General features: G+C 35.0%; 3 protein-coding genes across 3 annotated transcripts; all 3 read left to right on the top strand.

The window, feature by feature from the left end:
- The first annotated feature begins 1,512 nt into the window (after positions 1-1,512).
- Positions 1,513-2,897, top strand: LOC123558853 (uncharacterized). Its single transcript, XM_045350699.2, has 2 exons — positions 1,513-1,955; positions 2,395-2,897. The coding sequence occupies exons 1-2, from the start codon at positions 1,523-1,525 to the stop codon at positions 2,799-2,801; spliced, it is 840 nt and encodes a 279-aa protein (XP_045206634.2). The 5' UTR covers positions 1,513-1,522; the 3' UTR covers positions 2,802-2,897.
- A 12,953-nt stretch (positions 2,898-15,850) lies between these two features.
- Positions 15,851-17,233, top strand: LOC123556752 (uncharacterized). Its single transcript, XM_045347695.2, has 2 exons — positions 15,851-16,311; positions 16,737-17,233. The coding sequence occupies exons 1-2, from the start codon at positions 15,879-15,881 to the stop codon at positions 17,141-17,143; spliced, it is 840 nt and encodes a 279-aa protein (XP_045203630.2). The 5' UTR covers positions 15,851-15,878; the 3' UTR covers positions 17,144-17,233.
- A 4,524-nt stretch (positions 17,234-21,757) lies between these two features.
- On the top strand, positions 21,758-23,145 carry LOC123556753 (uncharacterized). The gene is made up of 2 exons (XM_045347697.2): positions 21,758-22,212; positions 22,676-23,145. The coding sequence occupies exons 1-2, from the start codon at positions 21,780-21,782 to the stop codon at positions 23,083-23,085; spliced, it is 843 nt and encodes a 280-aa protein (XP_045203632.2). The 5' UTR covers positions 21,758-21,779; the 3' UTR covers positions 23,086-23,145.
- Positions 23,146-27,129: the final 3,984 nt, after the last annotated feature.

Raw genomic sequence — 27,129 nt, 5'->3', positions numbered from 1 at the left:
ACTGCAGCAATCGAGAGACTCTCAGCAAGTACATCACGGATTTCATACATTAAATTATCTTTATCACCTACATACCTTGAAGCAACACACAATCTAAATGAGTATTTTTTTGTTTTCTCATTTTATACCTGAAAAGTTCTGCTTGTCCGCGGACACACAGAATGAAAAATGCACTTGTCGGCAAAACATCATGAGTTGGACAAATTGGATATAGGAATCCCCTGCAGGGGTGGGTGGGTCAAAGAACTTCGAGCATTTATAATTCATACATAAAGCACAGACGAACAGCTATGTTTTCTTTTGGTTAGGTGTTTATCCATTCTAAGTTCGTATCCGCAAATCTAAATCCACGTCATAATCAATACAGTTTTTAAGCTATAAAAATGAATTTCAAACTTTGATACTGTTAAACATTGTCTAAGAGATGTTTATTGAACTAATACAGTTGATAAGTAAGGCCTAAATGCAATTTCTGGTACTTTAAAACAGTTAGAAACATAAAACATGTTCATTTTGAAGACTTCTTTGAGTACATTTTAATGAATTCCAGCCACATAATGTGACTTATCGATTGAAATATTTAGTACACAAAACATGTAATCAATACAGGATATTATGGCTATCAAAAGTTTTACGCTTACATTGCGTACTAACATAAAAACATGAAAAAAGACAAGGAAATTAACTACATACATCGTCTTTCTGTCATCCATGTTGGCACTGAGTTAGGGTCGCTGAACAGAGTTAGGATTGTCCGGGTACATAGTGTGAAAACCAAAACTTTCAGATATTGAAGTAATATCGCGCATAATACACTTATAAAATTCGTGAGTTTGTGGAACTTAACTGAAATAAAAGATTTGTATTACTAGTATTCTATTTTAAGTTTTCCTTTCGGAAGAAATATAAATACCATCATTTACCTTTTTAAGCTTTAATTTCAATAAGGTAAGTTTAGTGTCTTTATATCTTTCATCATTTCATGTAAAGCAAACAAATTTAATCATGTAGATTTACCCCATCCATCCCTACTCTATATTTAAAAAATCATAGCCCTTTACAATATGTGTGCTAAAATATTTTTTGAATGAGTTTGGGTTGAACTACACCGAAACCATTAATCTTTACTTGATTATAATATTTTGGCACGTTTCCGCTTTAATCTAAAAGAACCTTTCAGTTTCGTTCTGCAGTCTTACTTGAATAAAGATGCCTGTGGTAAAAGCTGAAAGACGGAGGCAAATTATGCTTCGTAATCATTTGACTCTCAACAATTAGTATGCTGAACATTTTCTTGAATGACGAGTACCTTGGAATGAGTTTTTCCCTTACTTTGTGTTTAGTTCAGATGATCCTGTATGATTCCGAAAATACATAAACCTATGTAGTTGTACAATCATTATATGTCATTCAAACGACACATTTCAGTTCGATTAAATTTAAAAGTAAGATAAGAAACCACACTCCTTATCTTGCCGTTCATCTAATACGAAATGAGACATTTATATTTCATTTCGCAAAAATGAACTGGATAACAAAGGTATTCGCTCTTATTTCTGTGTTCTTGGTTATTCCAACAAATGCGGAATTAACGTCAAATGAATTAAAAATGTTCGAAGATCTTGCCGCTTACGTTAAATCACTTGAGGGGAAACTGAATAAAGTTGAAAAGAAACTTGAAAACGTAGAAAATGAACTGGGAGTACAGAAAGAAATAAACCGTAAGCTGGAAAATGAACTAGATGCTCAAAGGATGATGTTAGATTCGCTACGGACAAACAATGACAAACTAAAGCAGAGTGTCGATATAATGGAAAAGCAAAATGAAGGCACAGAACATTTTCTGAAGCAGACCACGCGCCCTGGGGATGTCGAGGTGAACGAAAACACGAATAAGAATAATGTTAGAAAAAATATTAAGCAACGAGCTGGTATTCAGAATACAATGCGAGTTGGTAAGGGTTTTTTTTATTATTGTGGACACAGGTATCTTCCATGGCAAATTAGCAAAATAATTTAAACTGTAGCTTAACTCTATTTCGTACAAGTTTGAAATGCCCATTGTCTTCGATATTTAAAGTCATTGATGAATATTGTGCTGGTTTTTTTTTTAATCTAAGCTGTTTTCATTTCTGTACAAAGTCGAACATGACATGACCTATCACATTTGATATGAATGAAATATACGTCAATACAGTCTTTTGAAATATTGTAAGACTTAGCTCAAAATGGCCGTGTGTTAACGTGACTGTATACGGCCAATTTTCCAATTTATAAGGGATCATTTGTTTCATTTTTTTTTTTTTTGCTCGAACATATGCACGACTACGACTGATTTTTTGAAATATTGCAAAAAGTATGAAGATAAAAGCGATGCTCGTTTCAATATTTCAGCTCGACAGGAACGGGAGCAAGTGGCATTTTCGGCCTACCTAAAGCATGACTTGTCAAATCTAGGGCCTGGGCAAACAATACAATATGGAGCTACCGTCCTAAATGAGGGGAACGCTTTTAACGTCAACACCGGCATCTTCACCGTCCCAGTTAGCGGCGTCTACTTATTCTCTTTTGCTTGCGAGGACTGGCACAATCATCGTATATTTGCCGATCTCCTGGTAGATGGAACACGCAAGTCGCTAGTTTTAGAGGGACCCGCAAATGTCCATTCTATGGGAACGAACGTGGTCATCCTACGACTGACCAAAGGCCAAGCTGTCTGGGTCGCCATTGATGCTGGTGGTCACGATAACATACTCCAAACCACAGCAACAACATTTTCCGGAGCGTTTCTATATTATTAGCTCACAGCGACGTTTCGTATTTTTTGTTGTTCATGTATGTACAAAAATCGCTATAGCTAGGCACTTCCAGATAATAAAAAGAACAGAAATAAACAATTTTGACTTTTTTTCCGATGTTGCATCGCAATTTGTAAATACCTGTTTAGGCGGTGTGTGCCACACAGTGACATTGTGAACTGTAATCTAAAGTTAGCAGGTGGTATGTTTCCTGGGTTATTATTACATGACTGTATTCTATTGTTTCTCTGATTGGCTGAAAACGGTTCGAAAAGTAATGAGTACATATCATATCAACTTATCTTGGGTTATAAATAGTACGATAATAAAAATAGATCGAAGTAGGTGCTTGGAAAACCAGTATCAACCTGATTTGGTCTACATTTATTCCTTGTATCATAGCTCAGTGTTTTTTTCTTAACAAATTTGGTGCAGGTAATTCGTATACTCTTGAGTACAGGGTGCGGTAACTACAAGTGTGCAGGTATTTAATACCCGCACGCTAGTTACCGCACTGTTGGATAGGAAAGTATGCCAGCGTGTCTGGAACAGTAGACAACGAGGTGTATTTTATTGATTTTCTGCTCTAGCATTGGTTTATTTTACCTGGGCTTTACACATTTGTAAAGCAAGGATTTTAAGTACTCACTGAACTGCTGTATATGGCAGTGTGGAACGCCTACAACTACCATATATGGATGGCTATGATACAAAACAGAAAGAACATTAAAACTCTCGGGTAAACGATTTATACTCGGGGGCTACGCCCCCTCGTACAAATCGTTTACCCTCAAGTTTCAATGCTCTTTCTATTACTTATTTCTTTATTAAAGATACAATTGTAATAGCAAGACTGACTATACATTTATTCATGTAATAAAACAATTATTGATTTTTTCATAGGTTGATATCAGGATTTATCAACCCTCAAAAAGTTATATTCCACTCGCCTTCGGCTCGGTGAATATAACTCTTTTCGGGTTGATAAATCCTGATATCAACCTATGAAAAAGTCGATAATTGTATAATATCAATTTACTTCTATTTTCCCTGACTGTATGTTAGTAATCAAATATTCAAGGCTTTCGAGTGGTTTGTCGCCATATTTATCACGGTTCAGACGCACAGGAATTGGAGCCCGGGTTGTTAAGCATCTGAACGACGAACGGTGGTAATACACCATAAATTAGACGATAAACCACAAGAAAACCTTGATTGTTTTCATTCTTACGTGCTCATTGAAATGTTTTTGATAAAAAATAGAAATAAAATCGAACGTCATGTGGAAATCTGGGCCCAGTTTTCCGAATCTTTAACAGGCGATTAAGTAGTATTTTGAATCAAAGTTTAAAGGCCTAGATTTTGGCAGTGGGCCAAGGGATTTCTGTCTTCACCAGCACAGTTGGGGGCTAATGACCATCACAGTATGGTTCCAATAAACAAGGGTCAATGTTTATTGGAGAGTCAGTCTACCTTACAAGTGTATCAATTAGTGAGAAGGGGAAACAATGTAATTTATTTTAAATAGATATAATTGATAACTTTTAAAGTTATACTAGTTTTTTTTTTTTTTGCATTTCTGTGTAAAGAAAAATATTTGTTGATCAAACACAATAATAAGATAATCAGAAACTTATTTCCACAATAATGAAATAATGATAATTTAAACTTACTTAAAGAAATATCCAAGTTTTTGTTTTTTCAAAGTTTGTCTGGAGAATTGTGATATTTCAGAAAAATGTGACTTTCACTCATATAAAGCTTGCAGAATACTGTAAAAAACATTTGTCTAAAAATTGAAAACAGTATGTGCATTTCAAAGTTACAAAGCAAAGCATGAAAAAAGTCATTTTTGGCAACATACTGAAAATGAAAATTCAGTATAGATGGAACACAATAATTTGAAGTTCAAATAATGTTGATTACATGAATACAAGAAACCGAGTTTCCAATTAGAAAAATATTGTTTGTCAGCACAAAGAACTCATGAAGTTTTCACTAAACTTGTGTTTTATTATCATTATTATTTTCAATATTATTACTGTAAGTTTAATCATCCTTTATGTAATATAATAATAATAATAATTATTATTATTATTATTATTATTATTATTATTATTATCATTTTTATAACATTAAAGTGATAGTTATTATCATCTATATAATATCAAAATAATAATTAATATTATTATCATTCCACATTCACTGAAGAAAAATTAATTTCTTTCAACTCCACTGCACACATCTTCATGGTCTAGGGGTCCCTGCTGTGCTAATTGCCCTCTAATCAGTAACGGTTACATAATCGCTGATAAGCAGCAGATAAGATGGGAGCTGTATATTGGATTTGGGGGGGGGGGGGGGGGGGGGACACTTATATAGTAGTGAATCTAGGCCTTTAATAGGCAGTTAGTTTAACAGCCAGTTAAAGTTTCGAACAACTGGGCACTGACGTCATATTTGAACGTCATAAATTAAATGTTCTCCTACCGGTTCGCGCGTCAACCGTCGTTCAAATATACTTAGCATGGGCGTCTTCTTTGTTTAAATTGCTGGCAATATGACGCTTAGGGATGTCAGTCAAACGATGAACTGGTTTAGGCTTATTTTGCTATTTCTCATTTATTCATTTATTCAATGACAGGCCAAATACCACTGTATTATCAAAAATAAGTTAAATATTGAACAGAAATATCAATTCTGTTTATTTTTCGAAAACGGTAAATAACACAGAGATCGTCCTGAAAACCGTGACACTTTGCTCACAAGTCCGTTTACCAAGGCTCGTCCTAAACCATTTCTTCATGTGACCGGCATCCCTAAGCAAGAATACAGATTATTAGCCCCCCCCCCCCCCCCCCCCCCCCCGCGCGATAACTAAACTTTTTCGTACTTTTCGTGATACCACTTGAAGTTATACTTTATTAGAACTTGATGTTTCCGTTCCGAAAATAAAGTGTCGTGGGATTTGATAAATGCTTATCTTTTTATGCACTTGAAAGTGTAGAATTTCAGCCTGTCAAATTAACGTTTACATAGTATTATCTATACTATTTTTGTGTTAATTTTTTTGTTACACAAGATAAATCTTAAAAGAAAAAAAACTTTTGAAAAAGACAAAACTTGTCAAAGTTATTAATTGTATGTACGACATTTGGTTTACTTGTATCAATAGTGCTCTCCATAAAAACACTCATGTAGATTTGATTTAACTTTACAAAGAACTTAAAGTTCGCTAATTTGTTCTTGATTTGTGGTTTATGTTTACCAGAAGCTAATTTAGCGGTGAACTGGGCCGTTTCGTCATGAAAGCACTTTCAATGTCACATGTTTGCACTTTAACTGATATCAAGAAGCAAATCGCGTAGGCGTGAGATAGCTCTAAGTTATACAATTTATTTGGAAATAAAATTGGTACCGAAAATGGTTTGGTAGAAGAAATATTCACTTTTTATTGCGAGAGACAGTTCTGTCGTGAAGGAGATAGTCATGCCGCCTAGAAGATAGCTCTGTGTTACATTAACAGTTTTGAACAGTTGAACGTAACAGGAAAGTGGTTATGTCCAGTTACGAGATACAATTCAATTATCATATTTTTATATTTATACAACATCTGTGTAATACATGTAATACATCTAGCTTTATATTCTCTTATATTTATTTTGCTTGTTTTAGTTTTAAGCCGTTTTAACCTGTACTTCTGGATTCAGCACCAGTACTATCTTGTTCTCCGCAAGTAATTGTCAACTACTTCTCCATATAAATCATTGTGTCATAGATGGAAGACAAATTATTCAGACATACTGGTAGACTATACGCCTCATCCGGTGATCAGAATCAAAGCCAACCATCTATAGATCTGCACTCTCATTATTCAGCTATGCGGGCGGTCTATATTTTCTTAGAATCTACATTTGCAACTTTTTCGCTAATATAAATCAATCCAGTTAGAGAAAATGTACTACGTGAAATTAGCTTGTGAAAAGCGATATGCGAGTTGACATGATTACCTGTAATTGTTTTAAGACGCCAGCTTTAGTGGCAATAGCTCTGACACATGTTTACAATTACATATTTCACTTGTAAAATCAAATTTGAATATAATGATACCATAACTATTTTCGAGGAGGCACAGCCAGTTTATTTGTACGTTTTATTCCAAATGTATTGTATACCTTACAGCTATCTCACGCTTACTCGTTTTGCTTCTTGATATCAGTTAAAATGCCAACATGTGGCAATGAAAGTGCTTTCATGACGAAACGGTCCAGTTCACCGCTAAATCAGCTTGCTGGTTAGCATCGCCGCGACCACAAATCAAGACTAAACTGGTAAACTGTAAGTTCTCTGTAAAATTAAATCTACACCGCCTACCGTTCCCCGATATTCGAAACAATGCTTGTAAAAATACAAAACATATGATGACGCTTACCTTTTTTGACGTTCTTTTATCAGAGCGATTTACCGTATGTTGTTTACCAGGCGTGTATTAGGTAAACAGTATATAAGCCTTGTTGAAGGACAAGGTTTTTGTCCAACTTTTATTTTTGTGGACAGCGAAGCGTAACCACAGATTTACCATACCACAAATTTACGGTCAAAACGCTTATCCGAAACCGAAGAACAAGTAGTTCCATGTCCTCCATAAATTTTACGTAATTCAAGTCTGTTAAACTTTCAGAAAGCTTCTGAGATGAACTTTATCAAAAAATGCATTGCTTAAGAATATATTTGTCGTAATCTATATTTTATAAAAAAAAAAAAACGCGTATGAAAATGAGCATGCTTGCTTTAGTCACATGACCAAAACAATTTTTTCATCACGTGAACAAAGTAAACTATAAATAATCTACAAAAAATAGCACAGTATTTAACATCTCCTTCCCTCCGGAGCGTGCACGTCGCGGAAAAGGCACAGGGCATCGCCAAATGTGGAGCCAAGACAACTGTCGGTGTCCTGACTAATCCGGAGGGAGTGGCCCTGCAAAGGATTGGACGACGAGGATGGGCGATGCAGACTTCCAACAACTCTATCCGAGGGAGCCAACCTACTCAACTTCGGTTGTTTATCAACAAATAGGCTTCGGCCAACCGTCTCCATTCAACTCGGGTGGTAATGATGGAACCCCTGCATAGCGATAGACGGCAATGAACAAAGAACGCTGCGGCAGATCTTCGCGCGACACTTTTGAGCGGCACAGTCGTGTAGACCGGATAGAAGACCTGCCGGTACATCGACGGATCCACTGACAGCATGCAGAGAAGACCCCGAGCTGCTCAAACTTCACGCTCAGCGAGCGGGGAGGGGCATCAACACCACGGGAGACCAGCCGGCACATGCGGCATCAACCGCCCTTTTAAGGGCAACCCTTGCCACACCTTACCTTCTCATATTGTCTATTGGATACTATGGAGGAGCTGTCATTTAGGTCTCATTGGCCGCGACAGTGACCCACTTTTGGCTTCAAAATTACTTATCGTTGGCATATACTCTACGGAAATTGCGTAGAGGTAAATTTTCACCACTTTGGCTTCAAAAAGCATCTTTAACGGCATGCCTGGTGACATGCCGGGGGTCTATACTCTACATAGCGAAAGCTATACTGTGCCCAAAAGGGCGGGAGGACCCTTATTAAACTTAAATAGTCATGCAGTCAGTCAGTCAGCACAGTACTTAAGCACCATCCGCGTAGATCTATAATCGGTATTAAAACCAAGTTGCATCTTTTGTAAAGGTTTTGAATTAAAACCCAGTTCCTGCTAGAAAAGTTTATCGAAATTTTATTATTATACCAACACCAAAGAGCTTGTTTTGGTCACATGGTCAGAAAACATCTAACTAACACGGCGTGCGTTCTATTTCGGATAAAATTTCACCTGTCTAACTTTGTTGCATAGAAATGGGTTTATGGAAAGATATATTGCGTGAAATCAACAGAAGAGGTGTTATCTTATTTATTTTTCATAGAGAAAGATACGATCCTTTCATTATATTTACGTAAATAGTTTTTATTTGCACGACTTAGGAAAATAATTGCAGCCGTAACGGAGGGGGTGAAAAATTCGTACCTGTTTTCCGAAAATACGAACTTATAGACTTCAATTTGATTTCATATTACATTCGAGCTGGTGTTTGTGATTGACATATCATTACAGGGTATAATTAATTCGAAGGAAACATTATTTTTAACAAGTTCGCCTTTTAATCGCCGGTAGATTTGCGGGTTTTCGTCCTCATATGTAGACATTCTCGCGTACGATTTCTTCTCGGATAATTATACAGTAGCGGGATTCGGAAGACTGCAATGCAATGATTTGAGACAATTCAAACTAAGTTAGAAGAAATTCAATTTTCAATATTTGCATTTTTAACAATAAATTTCGGAAAAAGATCCTTTGGAAGCATAGAATGCAACCAAGAAGAATTCGGTTTGATTTAGTCTGTTCATGGGAGGTAATGAAATGTGCAACACCTCTTACGGCCCCTAGCACTGGCTTAAGCGAAACTCTATTACACATATGTTGAATGGACTCCATGATCCCAAAGGACCAGAAAATATATATATAAAAGCAACACTAAAACATGCATGTTGTCATGATTATGAGGCATATCATATTAATCTACAGCGGAAAAGTGACTGAATGCAACCCGAATATCATGATGTGTGCTGATATTGGAGACAGAAGTAGTTGTTTTAGTTGTTTTAAAATTGAATGAAACATTTAATTTCATTGTAAATATTCTTTTATGGTTGCTTTTAGTTTAAGAACTATTCTGAAGTGTCTTTTATCTATGTAATTTATGTATACTGTAATATATTCATAGCCTGCTTTTACCAAGATGAGACCTCATTTGAAAAAAATAATTCTAACACGATCCGCAGCAATTACTATATAAACATAATATAGTGAAATCGCCTGTACATGAATCTACGATAAAATATGGTTGGCTGTTACATTTCACTCCCTATTATTGTGACATAAGAGATTCTACTTCAGTTCCATTACATACGAATTATTTCAGGGCCAAACGGTTGAAAACAGCATTTCAAAAACATAAATATGATAAAAAGATTTAAGTCATACTGACTTATGTGTAGGACCGTAAAACACGTTCTGATCTCTACGAGCGAATTCTATTAGCTCAATTATGATTAAGCGGTGACGTCATAAATGTATGACATAAAATTTGACGTCATAATGATGTGACGTCATATAAAAGTTAAGCTCGTCACTCGCACCACAGGGTCAACTCGCCTAATTTGATGATTCTGTTCATAATTAGTTTGCGAGCTGTTAGATTACCAATTTATAAATACTTCTCAAAATTCTGATAAAAAAGAAGCAAATATCTAAACGTTCCATTTGCTATGCAACACTTTCTAACCATAGGGGGTAAATTGTTACCGCATATGACCCGAATGACGTATTACGCTGAAAATGTAGTACTCCAAAATGCGAATTATTTGCGTTGTTAGAATCGAAATAATAAATATGTTCCAATAATTTTATCAATTAATAAAACATGGGCAATCAATCAATTAGTCCATGACCTTTGCTCACATTGACTGTTATTCCCCTTGTTCCAGTAAAAGCAGACTGTTTCCCATTGATTTGTTAAAAAATGCTTATAATTCAAAAAAGATTTTGAGCAAAATTAACCAAACTTCACAAAAGTTTCAATAAGCACATGAGCTTTGCTCATATATTATTTTATCCCCTTTAACAAAGTAAAAGCAGAGTTTTACCCCTTGATTTGGTAAAAGAAAGGTCGAAAATGCTTATTAATCATAAGTAGTTTAACTAGAATCACCAAACTTAAGCTAACTGTTCATGCCCATTACCAGAAGCTGTTAACCGCTGCCCACATCAGTCCTCTCAGTGCTTTGATTACGTCTTTGGAACGCAGAGGATATTTGTAAATGTAAGACAAAGTTATACATTTGGTATAGTTATACATTTTGTATAACTGGAAAAACCTTGTAACCAGAATATTTCAGAAATGTGGCGTTTTTAATGTTTGAAAATACACTGTTCGTCTTCTTTTTTCCAGACATGATTAAAAACTTGATACATGTTATAACATTATTTTGTATGTTGCCTTGATTGAAACTTGTTATTTAATAAATTCATTTATTGTATATTATATTTTAGATACATTTAACTGTCCGACTGATCAGTTCGAAGTGACTTTTGCTTTTCTACACGTATAACGACCTTTTTAAACAGCACAACACTGCTCCTTTTCTGTTCAATTTTCAGTACGTACAGTAGTCGTAACTTGACCGGGCGATGGTTGACCTTAGGCTGATTATTCATATCGATTATTATAGAAATCAAGGGTGCCGAGTGTAGCAGTGTATATTTATATGGAATTAGTTTGTATACAGTGCAGTATCAAAGTACATATACTTACATTTGATCAGTTAAAACTTTCCAGTACACTAATTTATATTTACACAAATTTATATTTCCTTTTTCTCGTGCAGCTCGTGTTTTACCTAAACTCCTTTTCAATAATAGGTTGTGCCTCATTATGTATAATAATGCAAAGGTCAACCATCGGGGTCAAATTGCGTCCACTATATTTATCTTAATGCAGTTTTCATTTCCATAATAGGTTTTACAACACTTTTAAGTTCTCCAGAGGTGGTACTCGGAACTTTTTAATCCTGTCTTCAATAATGTCAATTTCATGGCCCAAACATATTTTCCATGTGTAAAAATCGGACCAATTACAATTTCGAAAAACAATGGTTTTAGAAATTCTACTTTTCTTACATAGAAATGTTGATTTAATACCGGTTAAGATATTCTGAAAGTGTTACAATTAACCACCAACCAATAAAAGGTAATAGGTACGGGTAGGTTTCTCGGAAGCACAGAGTACTTCAAGCACAGCCTCAGAGCCATGCATTTGCAAAGTAGGCCCGCAACAAAAAGAAGCCGTAACGGAAAAATATACTCATCGTCACTGAAAAGTTACCACTCTAATGACGTTATATTTTAAAAATCGCATCGGACTGTGTTAAGGAGGTAGGTTACCTTGTTACAAGGGTAAATTCAAATTAGTTGAACCGCAGCACATTTTTGTATTTCGTGTAATATGAAGTTTTAACTGCTATAATCTCAATTTCGTTTGTCTCTGTCCCTTCAAGTTCAATTTTTATCCAGGTTTGAAGAGCATGACCCTCCAAAGGTATTTCATATTGAAAGAAGAAGGAAAATACGGATATTTAACACTTTTCAGTGTATTTTAGTTTCATTGATATCCGTAGAAGTCTGCATAATTGATAATTTTACTAGTATGCACGTTATCTTTTTAATAAAAGCTTAAAATGTATATGTCGCGGGGCTCGTGTTTCCATGGTAACGCATTTTCTCTCATTTTTAAACAACTATGTATAAAAATAGGGGTTTTCGACGGCTTCAGTGCCATTCTGTTAATGACCAACATGGCATATTTGGGTAATATTATTAGCAAAATACCAAGAACTTTACATGGTACCTTATTTTTCATTAAGTTTAAAGTAACCATGGCAACAGATATGTTTAAAATAGCTTATATCTTGCTTTTTGTCGTAGTTTCTTATAAAAAATATTGAATAAGATTATCTTTCTAGTTAATGTAGCTATAAAACATATTATTTCTAACGTAAGTTATATTTTCGTGTTATTTGCATTTATTCAAACAAATTTCACAGCTTAGAATACTTACAGCAGTACCCCTTGTCTGGCATTTTTCATGGAAAAGTCGTTCAGCATGCTGCTATTATTCTCATGGATATTGTTGAAATGAAAATAAAAAGCCGAAGCTGTGTTTCTTAAATAGACCAGTGTCAAAGCTTTTGAATTTTACATTTAGATACATAGGTCACGGGCTTCGTTTCCATGGTAACATCAATTCAATTCAAGAAACCACATTTTTCTACCGAAATTTGAACAATTTTAGATGTTAGTTTTAGTATAAAAGTAACAAATTATCAACGGAACCTGAAAAATAGGTATTACAAATCAAACTGCTAGATTTTTATTTGAAAATGGCCGTAACAAGTAACTTTTCACCCAACTATATACCAAATAACATTGGTTACCATCATCCATGTTCTTACATTCCGCATAATATTTCAATATAACTACATAAAAGAAGCAAAATATTGATTTTTATTCAGCGCAAAAGACTCATAAAAATATTTCAGCAAATAATGGTTATTTGAAAATAGTTAAAATATAAAAAAATGCACAGAATTACGTACTTTCAAGACAAAAACTATTAATTTTGCGCGGTAACTGACACGTAACGTCATGACGTCAGTGACGTCATTTTAAGGCAACATTGTTTTGAAGCGTTTCTGAGGCAATTTATTCATTATTTCTGAATTATTAAACCATAAAGCATCAGATCGAAGACAGGTTCATGATTTGTTTTCAGAAGAATGAATATACAAACACATTTAGTTTGTCGTAAACGTCGTCGTAAATCGTCACGTTAGCTTCCGGTTGGACATGCGCACATACAAATATGAAGGTAACCTACCTCCTTAAAAGCATAACACGACTACATTTTTGACGCAGCTGAGACGTCACTGGTGTAAAGATTTGTCAAATTCGATTAACTCCATTTTAGGCACGGGCTGCACGTGCAAAATGACTTTTTCCAGCAATATCGACATGTACGAAAATTCTATCACAAATCATTCATCGCACTTGAAAGTTAGTCGACAGACTAAAAGGAATACGATAAAAAAAGCAGAATATCCTTGCTGAGAATGCCACGTTTAAGGCACGATCAACGCCATCAGGCCATTGGCATGGTTGACGCCGAAAATTGCACGTCGTATGTGCTGTTCTCACCTGACAGTTATGAAATGGGTTAGGAGACATGATCAGACAGGGTCTATGAGTAATAGACCGCGCACTGGTTATGAAAAAGTGACGTCGATATTGTATAAAAAAGTAAAGAGGTATATATTAAGTGGTAACTTTTCAATGACGCCCAGTATATTATAGACGGGTTAAACTTGAATTTAATGCATAGTGCATCAAGGGGGCATTCATTTTGTGTTCTACGAGCTCTTGTTTTAATTCTGGTATTGTAAATTTTTGGACGGTGATATAATAAACACCCTTTTAACATCTTTTATCTGATAGGATATATATTTCTCAATTATTATATATCATATATCATATGTCAGATTTCGTTTTAAAAATTTAATAGTTACATACAGACATTTCAATGACAAGGTGTATAAAATTTGACTTAAATGGGGATGTTATTGGTTACATTTCGTGCCTTCTGTTAAGCATTTTACGTATGCTAGGGGTCCACCTAGCGGGGATACCTGGCGGTCCTACAACTTTGGAACTTGACGTGGACTAAGAGCGAGGTTGGTGCGCACCGATAATCGGTTTAAACTTCCCAGTGGAAAGTTTGCCACTGACCGTTCCAAGGATGATACCTATTCTTACAAATTTTATTTTATACGTAAATGTTGGCTGAACTGCCCGTGTTTTAACCCATCTTCTTTTTCTGGAAATAATATCAAAAATATTATGATATTACTAATTTGAAAGTATAACGCTATTCATTGATATTAGATTGTTTATTTACTTAAGAACTTCCCAAAAAGTGATTTGTAATTGAATAAAATCGTTGTTTGGAGTTTAGATGCGAAGGAATTATATTACGAGGACACATCTAAACGACAAACAGTGATTTTTACTGTTTGAAATTTATTATTTCGATTCTAACACATTATCAAGGATTATTAAGTACATCCCTGATGGCATCCGTCATATATTTGCCTGTTTTCTGTTGATTTCTTTTCAAGCGCCGCTATGCCGTCTGACGCTACATATGACATAATAATTGCGACGTCAGAAAAATAAATTGTTGAATGATAACACACAATTTTCAGCCTTCTTTGTTTAATGGGAAAACAATCGGGTCGTGTTAAAATTGATCATGTATGATGGGACATACAGTCAAACCTGTGTTAAGTAGCCAGCCAAGTGAGCAGCATAATCTGGCTTCTAAAGGCATGTGGCTGCTTAAGAGAGGTTGGAATTAGAACAGAAAGTCAGTTTGTGAAGTAAGCTGACTGGTTGCTTAAGGCAAGTAGCTGTTTAATAGAGGTGACCTATGACCTGAAGGTTCAACTGTACATCGACGTTAATGACGTCTTTTACGTCCGCTCCACAAATTTGTGTATACTTTCTGAACTTCCTTGTCATATTATATTTATTTCGACGTCCATGTCTTTCGCAGTATTCCCAACCCAGTCTGCATTAATGGTCGACTGTAGTTAGTACTTCATTTGCTTCACAGCACTAAGTAATTTTCGCATGATGCTAATTCGATGGCACAGCAAGACGTACCTCGCGATTAATATTATTAATCCTTGCATGCTGTGACGTTATCTTCGATCTAGGGCGTATGTTTTTCATAATAAGCCACCGACCTCAGGTGGTCCTTAACATCCGGAGGCCGTTTGTATAAACGAAGGAGTAGGAATGGTAGGGATATCCTCTCTCGATACTGATAAGAAGTGTTATTAGTGGTACTATTTCCAGGCCTTTGGATACTTCTATTTTGCAAGATTTATTATACATATCTAAACTACCCTAACCCATTTTGGTATTTCAAATATATGACCATTTTGTGTCAGTTCGCGGTAAAACCCAACTCACCCATATTTTTCATTTTTATATGTATAACTATGCTAAAGTGTATACTTGAATTTGCTTGAATTGAACTATATCACAGTGGATCTTTGCCTGCTATTTTTCAGCACCTTACCACTATAAGCTATTAGAATTTATTGAAGATCTTCTCAGACCTAGTCTGTCTTAGATAAGAATAATAAAAGTCTGACATCTAAGGCGGAAGCGACAAATTTTATGCTTATATGCTGAAATATTTTTTAAAGTTTCTTTTGAATAAGTTTTTCCCGTAGTTCGTTTAATTATAGGTGACTCTGTCATAGAGTGAACCATGTCAAATTAAATTAAGATAAGAACTAGTAATCCTAGATTTTATCTATCATGAAATTAGACATATGTATAATTTATTTCGCAAAAATGAGCTGGAGAAGAAAGGTGTTCGCTCTTGTTTCCATATTCTTTGTTATTCCAACAAATGCGGAATTAACGTCAAATGAATTAAAAATGTTTGAAGATCTTGCCACTTATGTTAAATCACTGGAGTGGAAACTGAATAAAGTTGAAAAGAAACTTGCAAACGTAGAAAATGAACTGGAAGGACAGAAAGAAATAAACCGTAAGCTGGAAAATGAACTAGATGCTCAAAGGATGATTTTAGATTCGCTACGGACAAACAATGACAAACTAAAGCAGAGTGTCGATATAATGGAAAAGCAAAATGAAAGTATGGAACATTTTCTGAAGCAGATCACGCGCTTTGGGGATGTCGAGGTGAACGAAAACATGACCAAGAAAAATGTTAGGAAAAATATTCAACAACGAGCTGGTGATCAGAATACAATGCGAGTTGGTTAGTTTTTGTTATTACTGTGGACACAGTATCTTTCATAGGCGTTTAGCAAAGTAATGTAAACTGTAGATTTTACTTCTACTTCGCAAAAGTTTAAGATGTTCATTGACACCGATATTTAAACTCATAAATGGCTATTGTGATCTTTGTTAAAATTTCGCCAGTATTTCTCAGCTGTTTTCATATCTATACAAAATCAAACGTGACATATTTAAATCATTTATGTAAATAAACAATATCTAAATATCTCTTTCCGTTTATTCCAAAATTAATTTAAAAAATGTGGTAATACTGAGCTCAAAACGACCATGTGTTTCCAAGACTATGTACGGCCTATATTTCAATTGATAAGAGATTACTTGTTTCTTGAGCTTTTCTCGAACATTTGACGAATAAGAGTTTAAGAGGTTTTTTCAATATTTCAGCTCGGCAAGAACGTGAGCAAGTGGCATTTTCGGCCTACTTAAATCGAGACCTGTCAAATCTAGGGCCTGGGCACACAATACAATATGGAGCTACCGTCCTGAATGAGGGGAACGCTTTTAATGTCAACACCGGCATATTCACCGTCCCGGTTAGCGGCGTCTATTTATTCTCTTTTGCTTGCGAGGACCAGCACAATCATCGTATATATGCTGATATCCTAGTAGATGGGACACGCAAGTCGTTAGTTTTAGAAGGACCCGCACAGGCCCACTCTATGGGAACAAACGTGGTCATCCTGCGACTGACCAAAGGTCAAGCTGTCTGGGTCGCCATTGATGCTGGGGGCCACGATGAGCTACTCCAAAATAGCGCAACCACATTTTCCGGAGCGTTTCTATATTATTAGCTTACAGCGACTGTATATTTTCTGAATTATTCTGTTTTTCATATATGTACAAATATCGCTAGTTAGGCACTTGCAGATAATAAAAAGAACAGAAATAAACAATTTAGCTTTCTTTCCTAGGCATCATAACTTGAAAACTTATATTTTGAACTGTAATCTACAGTTAGAAGGGTGGTATATTTTCTGGTCCAATATCAACATACTTCCCTGATTGTATGTTAATTGCTTTCGATTGATTTGTTGCCTTATTTATCACGATTCATAAATGCGCAGGAACTAAAGCCGAGTTGTTAAATATCTAAGAATCTAAACGACGAACTGTGGTAAATTAGACGATAAACCACAAGAAGGCCTTGATTGTTTTCATTCTTACATGCTCATTGAAATGTTTTTGATAAAAACCAAACGTCATGCGAAAATCTGGGCGAAATCCGGGCTCAGGCCCAGTTGTTCGAATAATTAACAGTCGATTAAGCTAAATGTTTATTAACTTTTGGCGTTTTTGTTCGATATTAAAATAAATGTATGAGTTAAGAATTATGAACACTGAAAAATCTTTACAATAAAATCAAAACATCACACCAGTGTTTCCCACCAAGAAAAGTATTTTAAATTAAAATTTAACAGCGATTAGTTCAACAGCCGGTTAAAGTTTCGGACGTCATATTTGAACGTCATTATGTTCTACAACCGTTGTTTAAATATATTTAGCATGATCGTCTGCAGGCAATATGACGCTTAGGGATGTCAGTCAAACGAAGAACTGGTTTAAGTTTATTTTGCTATTTCTCATTTATTCAATTTATTTTATGACAGGCCAAAATAACACTGTATTATCACAAATAATTTAAATATTAAACAAACATATCAACTCTGTGGAAGACTTGACTACTTTCGTTTTCGAAAACGGTAAATGACACAGAAATCGTCCTGAAAACCATGACACTTTGCTCACAAGCCCGTTACCAAAGCTCGTCCTAAAGCATTTCTTCATGTGACCGACATCACAGTGTATAGACTCTCTGTACGCACAAACGGAAGTCGCCAAAAACTAGGCGTTCACTTTCGTTTTTCAAAGTTTTGGAAGCTGTCGGTAGTAAGTATTTTTTTTATGTTTTTCTCTGGCTATTTGAAATAAATATTCTTGTTGTATATATTTTGCAGTGTATAATAAATGTCTCTGCAACACAGGGTCATTAAATAGACAATAACGTTTAAAATTAAAACGTATTTTCTCCAAAAACGCAGTTGATCAAAGCAAAAGACGAAGCATTCAGGCTAATAACGCCCGTTATTTTGGAATTGCGAAGGAAATTCGTGTCAGAACCGCTTCTGAATGTTTCATTATCAGTCTATGCACATGAGTTTATACCTACAAATATGCATTTACAATCCCGAATATTTGAAATATTGTTTAATCCAACATGCATCTGAATTATGCTCTAGTCGCAAAACTTGATATAAAACTGTTCCACTATTCGCCAAAACACTGTACGCCTATTCAATAAAGAAATGATGAAGTGTTTGGGCTTAAAAGCTCCATACACTGTACTCATTGAATTAATAAATATAAGTTTTGCGACAGTCAAACAGTATTTATTGGTCTATTCCACCATCAAGAAATAGAATCTGTATGCGTGTTTCCGCTAACATACGAGAAAAATATTTATTTCAGTTTGACAGGACACTTTGTTTCTTCATTTTTTCTTTGTATTTTATCTCCACTATTCGGGGGTGCTGTTCTAATCGCCCCGGCTTCGGCGTTGGCTTTCTTGGTTAAAAGTGTTTTGGCAAACTTGTTTTTCTGTCACATCTTTTTTACTTTTGCTTATATCTTACTGTAACTTCACATAAACATTGTGCAGCCTACAAACAAAGCCTTTTTTATGCAGGGACTGTGTCCATTATGCCCAAGGTCAAGGTTATAGGTACTTAGTGTTTGAAATTATTTTTTGTTTACAAATTTAAGCTCCGCCTACTGACACACGCGCTGTCCACCTTATTACCTGGTAAAGTCAAAGTGTCCAATTAAACCTATCTTCCAGGGCAATGGTAGCTTTATTCAAATTAGTTATACATGTAGAACAGCTGATATAATCACTAGGAGCCCGGTCATTTTCACTTTGTTCTGTAGTGAATACTGCAATAATTATGAATGAAAACGAGAAAGAGCTGGATGTTAGCTTCGATCTGCTTGATTTTGAATGATATTGATCAGCGGTGCTCTGGAGCCGGATATTAAAATAAACTGAAATTACCAGTTTCCGCGCCGACGGCAACTTTTTTTCTGAGAATAATGATAAAGTCTCCATCGTAAAGTCCGAACAAGTCTCTGAGATGCCGGAAATGGACCAAACACTGAGTTGTGCCACGTAACGATTATATGAATGATGTGTTAGTGATTAATGTTCCTAACTGTGTAAAGAATCTAGCCGTTGTTACAAAAAATAATTTCAAACACTATGTAGGTTAGTGTTTATTAATTAGTACGCATTTATCAATTTATATTGGTCATGCGGCTGCGCCGCGCTAGACCAATTTAATTTGATAAATGCTTACAAATAAACACTAACCTACGCAAAAAGTGGAATTAAAACTGCAGTAATAACATCTAAACTGGTCCATGACTGTTCTGAAACGAAAGAAATTATAACTATTATTTTTTAACTGTTGGTTATCATAAAACAAAGTCAAAACATTGAAATAAAAAAATGAAAAGAAGTTTTGAATAGGCGTATAGTATTTCGACTAAGCGTACAATCCGGATTTTAAAAATTGCGATTAATGGGCCAGAAATATATCGGATAGTGGGACAGTGTCATCGGCATACATGTCTCGGAAAAACACATTTTCCTGAAAACGTATTCGTTATCATAGAGCCATGCTAGTATTTATCGATGCGTAAGATATTTATCATCGAAGTAGCAAAGGTTTCAATTCTTTGCAAAAGCTCAAGATACAGGTATTTCAAAGAATTGATAGTTTCATTACAAAATCGAAAATATATCAACACGTGACTTGACTTGAAATTAAGCATATAATGTATTTTATCAGACATGTTTGGTATCTACGTAAACAGTAGCTCTTAGACAATACGTAAATTAAAAAAAAATACACTTACTTTATGCGATATTAACGAAATAAACAAAGAAAATCCAAGCCATCCGCGACAGCAAAAATTTGTGTCTTGATTTTTGAACGCCTAGTTTTTGGCGACTTCCGTTTGGGCGTGCAGAGAGTCTATACACTGTGGACATCCCTAAGCATGTAATATAGGTTATTGTCCCCTCGCGATAACTAAAATTATTACATACTCGTTTCTATTCCCCGTTAAGTTACACTGGAACCGGAAACGTCAATATTTTACCATACACTGACGCGCCTGACCCATATCGAGTGAGTGACGTAATTCAGAGTGTGTTATTGCACTATTTTTTTCTATTTTGTTCAGTATTGTCAATCCTATTCAGGCTATTGAACAAATTTATGATATTTACATTATATTTATACGTGTAGATGCGCATGTAATAAAAAGGTTATTACCTTTGCATCGGAAAATATGCACTCGTTCTTCAGCGGAAGAATATTGCGCTCCTAAAGTCGCGCAATATTTCCGCTGAAAAACTCGTGCATATTTCCCGATACAAAGCTAATAACCTATAACTAATTTGTACTTACCGTGATACCACTTGAAGTTATAGTTTTTTTTCCGTTCCAAAAGTCAAGTTTCTTGGAATTTCTTAAATCATTATCTTTTAATGCAACTTAAAAGTTGTTAAATTAATTATTGTTTTAAAAAATCTTTGAAAAAGACAAAACTCGTCAAAACTATTGTATGTACGACATTTGGTTTACTTGTATCAATAGTGCTCTCCATAAAACGCTCTATATTTTGTGCCATAAAAGGGTTATGTTAACTGTTAAGTGACAAGTTATATTGGTAATCTAGTTCTTCTTGCGCATATTTAAAAAGAAATTACTCTACGTTAACCACAAGATCAAAGGTATGAATTGTGTATGCAAGTCGGATTTTACAAATGTACTTAATCACACTGGCCATAGCTTTATCAGATCAAGTGGTTCCAACGTTGTTTGAGCGGTGAATTTTACGCAGAACAGATGGAGAAGTATGGATTGTATAAATTTCGGATTTAAAGGAATTTCTACCCGAACAAGAATATGTCCAAATTAATCTTATTCCTAAAATACCATAAAAAGTATTGATACGAATGTTCAAACTACAACACAATAGACGTGTATCTGGTTCGTTGCCACTTTAAGCTCAGACAATGTTTTCCAGACTCGGCCCTCCGAGTCATATTTTAGTTGAGACATGAATGCACGTATGCACTTTGAGCAATGTTTCATAATTATTTGTTTTCTAACATTTGGTATGCTGAAATATTTTCTTGAATTTACTTGTATTTACGCTACTGCGTTTACTTTAAATAAATATATATGGCTCCGAAAAATATATGAACGTGTACACCTGTACATGTATTGTTCACTTTTGTATATATGTCATAGAATTGACCCTTTTCATTTTAAATAAGATAAGAAATTGCACTTGATTATCCTACTGTTTACATCTCACTAAATTAGAAATACATTTTATATATGATTTCATTTCGCTAAAATGAACTGGATAAGAAAGGTATTCGCTCTTATTTCTGTGTTTTTTGTTATTCCAGCAAATACAGAATTAACGTCAAATGAATTAAAAATGTTTGAAGATCTTGCCACTTATGTTAAATCACTGGAGTGGAAACTGAATAAAGTTGAAAAGAAACTTCAAAACGTAGAAAATGAACTGGAAGGACAAAAAGAATTAAACCGTAAGCTGGAAAATGAACTACATGCTCAAAGGATGATCTTAGATTTGCTACAGACAAACAATGACAAACTAAAACAGAAAGGTGATATAATGGAACAGCAAAATGAAAGTATAAAACATTTTCTGGAACATATCACGCGCTCTGGGGATGTCGATGTGAACGAAAACATGACTAAAAGTAGTGTTAGACAAACTGCTCAACGACACGTTGGTGACATAAATGAAATACGAGTTGGTAAGTTTTTTTTTTATTTCCGTGAACACAGGTATATTTCATAGCCGTTTAGCAAAATGATGAAAGCTGTAGCTTTTACTTCTATTTCGTAAAAGTTTAGCTCGTAAATGAATATTGTGCTGCTTCTCAAAGTATCGCTTGTGTTTCTCAACTCTTTTCATAGCTATAAAAAGTTGAACATGACATATTTAAATTAAGACAACCTCTCATATTTGATGTAAATGAAATATACGTCAATACATTATTTCTGTAATTTCAAAATTAGATAAAAACAAATATGGTAGCACTGACTTCAAAATGACCGTTTTTTCCATAACTATACATGGCCAATATTTCAATTGATATAAGAGATCATTTTGTTTCTCAAGTTTTTCTCCAACATATGTACGAATAAAGTTTTTCTTTTTAATATTGCAGCTTCAACAGTATGAGGAATTAAGCGATGTTCGTTTTAATATTTCAGCTCGCCAAGAACGTGAGCAAGTGGCATTTTCGGCCTACCTAAAGCATGACTTGTCAAATCTAGGGCCTGGGCACACAATACAATATGGAGCTACTGTCCTGAATGAGGGGAACGCTCTCAACGTCCATACCGGCATCTTCACCGTCCCGGTTAGCGGCGTCTACTTTTTCTCTTTTGCCTGCGAGGACGACCACAATCATCGCATATATGCCGATATCCTAGTCGATGGAACACGCAAGTCGTTAATTTTAGAAGGACCCGTCGCAAATGCCCATTCTATGGGAACGAACGTAGTCATCCTACGACTGACCAAAGGTCAAGCTGTCTGGGTCGCCATTGATTCTTGGGGTCACGATGGCCTACTCCAAAACATCGCCACCACATTTTCCGGAGCGTTTCTATATCATTAGCTTACAGCGATTTTCTATATATATTTTTTTTCATTTATGTACAAATATCGCTAGTTAGGCACTTCCAGATAATAAAAAGAACAGAAATAAACAATATGATTTTCTTTGCAATGATGTATCATAACTTGTAAATACCTGTGTAGGCGGTGTGTGTCACACAGTTATACATGTATTCTGAACTGTAATCTACAGTTAGCAGGGTGGTTTGTCGCCTAATTTATCACGGTTCAGACACGCAGGAATTGAATCACGAGTTGTTCAATATCTAAGAATGTGAACACGACGAACCGTGGTAAATCAGACGATATCTCACAAGACGGACTTGGTTGTTTTCATTCTTACATGCTCATTGAAATGTTTTAATAAAAACAGACATAGAATTGGACGTCATGTGGGAGTCTGGCGTCATATTTGAACGTCATAATGTTCTCTTACTAGTTCATATAACACAGAAATCGTCCTGAAAACCGTAACACTTTGTTCACAAATCCGACAGGCTCGTTCTAAATCATTTCTTCACTTGACCGACATCCCAAAGCGCGAATATAGGTTATAGCCCCGAGCGATAAGAGAAACTATAACGTATTTGTTGTGATTTAGGACTTGACGTTCCGTTCCAGAAGTAATGTGTCTTATGGGTTTTTATTATCTTTTTATGCACTTAAAGATGTCGAACTTCAACATGTCAAATCCTTAATATATTTTTATCTTTACTGTCTTAAAAGAAAACAAAATCTTTGGGAAAGATATAACTCCTTAAAGTTGTTATATGCACGACATTTGTACATCAATGTTCCGGACTGTATTAGGCATGGGGCCTCCGTGACAGAGTGCTATATGACCTATAATTGTGTCGGTGCGACGTTAAACCCAGCAAAAACAAAAACAAATGTATGAGTCATTTCTTACTGCTGTTGACAAGCCTGATCCAATTAATTGTTTTACTTGTATCAATAGAGCTCTGTTGAAAAACAAAACTCTATATTTTCTGACATAAAAGGGACAGGCTTACTGCAAAGTAACAAGTTATATTGGTAACTTTATATATTTTCTTCTTACGCGTATTTAAAAAGACAATTCTCTACTGTTACAACAACATCAAACGCATTCATTTTATTATCATTATACCACATTCATACAGCACACTTTTCATGCACAAACGTGCTTTACAGAACACAAACAAAAAATGCCGTTTTACTTCAACAAAACAGGTTTATATAGATAAAACCAAAGAAAACAAACATATATACATATTTTAAAAAAGTGACCTTAGGATGAAAACTGTTCTATGCTTTGATATGGAAAAAAATATCAGTCAGTCTGTGAAATGTTGTACAAAGAAAGGGGTTGAAGCATACAGCGTGTCAGCTTCCCAAATATTGACGGGAAGGGAGTTCCAAAGCTTGGGAGCAATGAAGGAAAAGCTCCTATTACCATACATCACGGTTTTAGTCTCTGGCACAACCATTGACAGCGTGTCTTATGATCTTAGCTTTCTAAGCGGTTTATAGACTTATATCATATCCCTTATATAGGGAGGAGACTAATTGTGACTCAACGGTGTGAGTCAAAACCTTACACTGTACCCTGTATTTCACTGGTAACCAATATGATTCTGACGGGATGTCCTAGCGGATATCCTGGGGAAAAAACGCTCGCACATCCTTAACAAGGCATTGTGCAGTAGTATAACCTAGAGGTAATCAGGAAATTTGACAAGGGTTTTTGTGGCATCACGGGTAAGAATCTGTCAAATGTAACCTATTCTGTATAGTTGTGCTTATCCAGCCTGACACAAAGAGTTAATTTAATGTTCCATATTGCTGTCTAATACTGCATCAAGATTCCATTCATCTTTTGATAACGTTTTAAATGTACTTGGAGTAACGCTTTGCTGTGAATAACATTACGTATGTTTTGTCAGCATCTAGCGTCAGCATGTTGCAATGCATTCACGAAAGAAATTTCAGCCAGACAACCTTGAATGTTTCACTTCTAGCTACCACTTCTGTTGGCTTAAAGGACATGTATAATCGCATAATCGAAAAGTCATCGGCTTAGAAATGATGGAGCTGTCCTTACGTCTGCATATGGCACAAATGAGCGGGTTTATTGTAGGGTAAAATGGGGTAACTGGGACAATGGGGAAACTGGGACACTTTACACTTTTCAGTAAATTGGGGTAAATATTGGTTACGTTCCCTAAATCAGATCATATGTTGAAAAAGGACATTCAGTGTTAAAGCCTAATATGACAAAACTTTTCTGCCGATGGATTGGAAAATATTTTAAGAATCGATTTTCTTAGACTTATGTTGAGAGTATTACTAATTAAATAAAAATAAGAAAACATAAAACTACACACTGTAAATAATTATGCCTATTTTTTCAGATGGTGCATTAAAATATTCTCGTTATGTTCCTGTCTAGTGAAACGCACAGTAGAAATAGTCGTCTGACTTTATAGATGTATTTGCTTATATGTTGTCGGTATATCAATAAAATCTTAAAGATATTTAATTTCGGTACCATAACGGCTTGATCATAAATGTGACGTCAATTTTGACGCAAGAAGCTGGTTCTCGTATACACAAAATATCGCATTTAACTTGTTTGAAATACTGAAGCGTATTATGTATCATTGCAAATCAAGGACATGGCATTATTTTTTTTTAATTCTATAAAAAAGTATTATGATTTTGTTTTATTGACTTTCATTTTGAATAATAAAGTGGCCTGTCATGAACCGTTGCGTTGACGTCAGACAACGACGTTATAAAACAGGTGCTTGTTAGTGAAATATGGCATGTCCAAAATATTTATAATATTATGTGTTGATACCTTCAGTTATGGGTAGAGTTGCAAAACTGTAGGTATCACATTACTATTTCATACAATGGGATTTGTTTTTGAGAAATTACAACATACTTTATTTTTGAACGTTCCTTTTCAAAAGTGTCCCACTTATCCTAATGTATTGGGGCAAGTTGGACACTGTCGTTAAGAACAAAGTTCTCCATGATTTTATTTTTGAACGAACTGGATGCTGGAAGAAAATGGGGATATGCTCCAATGGACAGTACATAAAATGTTGTACATAACTGGACATAACCACTATAAATTGTTAACTTTTAATCTTTTTCCACAAATGAAATGAAAATAGGAAAGAAAGTCTAGTAATGACGAAACTCTGATATTTTGTAAGTATACCACTAGTTCACAGGCGTGGTCATAATATATATTAGCTTAACTCTGGTGCAACTACTGAATTTTCTACCCGATACCAAGTTTACATGATCTAAGTCACTGTTTATTCACATACGTTTATTTAAAGGGAGATCGTTCCGTGAACCCCTCCCACTCATTCCGCGTAAAATCTGGTGAGTTTAGAATTTTTGATAGTCTAATGGGCTAATACTGATATTTCTTTCATGTTTAAAGAAACTGTCGGCAAATCTTATATTAATAAGTAGTATTTATACTAGGTGAAGCGCAGGAACCAACTGACAGTCAAGCCAACATAGTAGTTCTTTTAGTTAATTACTCCTTTAAAAGATGACGTTGTGTCAAATATTCAGGCTAAAGCAAACACCAAATATTGGCCAGACAACACATTTTAGGTACAGTTGCCAATAGTTTCCGAGAGCGTATGCCCATGTGTCCGTCTAGATCTCCTTAACCCTGCCTTCTTTCCCCTCAAATTTCATCCCCTCCTCCCCGCGTCTTCTTGTATGCAAAAAGTTAGTTAATGTCCTTATTTCTTTGTGAAAAAAGACACACATTTTAATTGTCCCGTTAATATTTGATAAAATCTATGTTTTAAGACTGTTTAAAATTTTGATCAGTTTCAAGTGTAAAAATCACATATATAAGTACATAATGGATTATGTCAAGTTTATGTTTAATTCATACATAGTTATTTACACTTATAACATTTTTCTATTTTAAACGATTTATATAATAAGCATATATTGAAACAAATAATGACATAATTTAGGCAAAACTTGGACATATTGATTTCTTTATGCATCCTTGTTTTACAAA

This window comes from Mercenaria mercenaria, chromosome 5 (genome assembly GCF_021730395.1).
Source record: "Mercenaria mercenaria strain notata chromosome 5, MADL_Memer_1, whole genome shotgun sequence".
Taxonomy (NCBI): Eukaryota; Metazoa; Mollusca; class Bivalvia; order Venerida; family Veneridae; genus Mercenaria; species Mercenaria mercenaria.
This window is presented reverse-complemented; position numbering and strand designations above follow the sequence as displayed.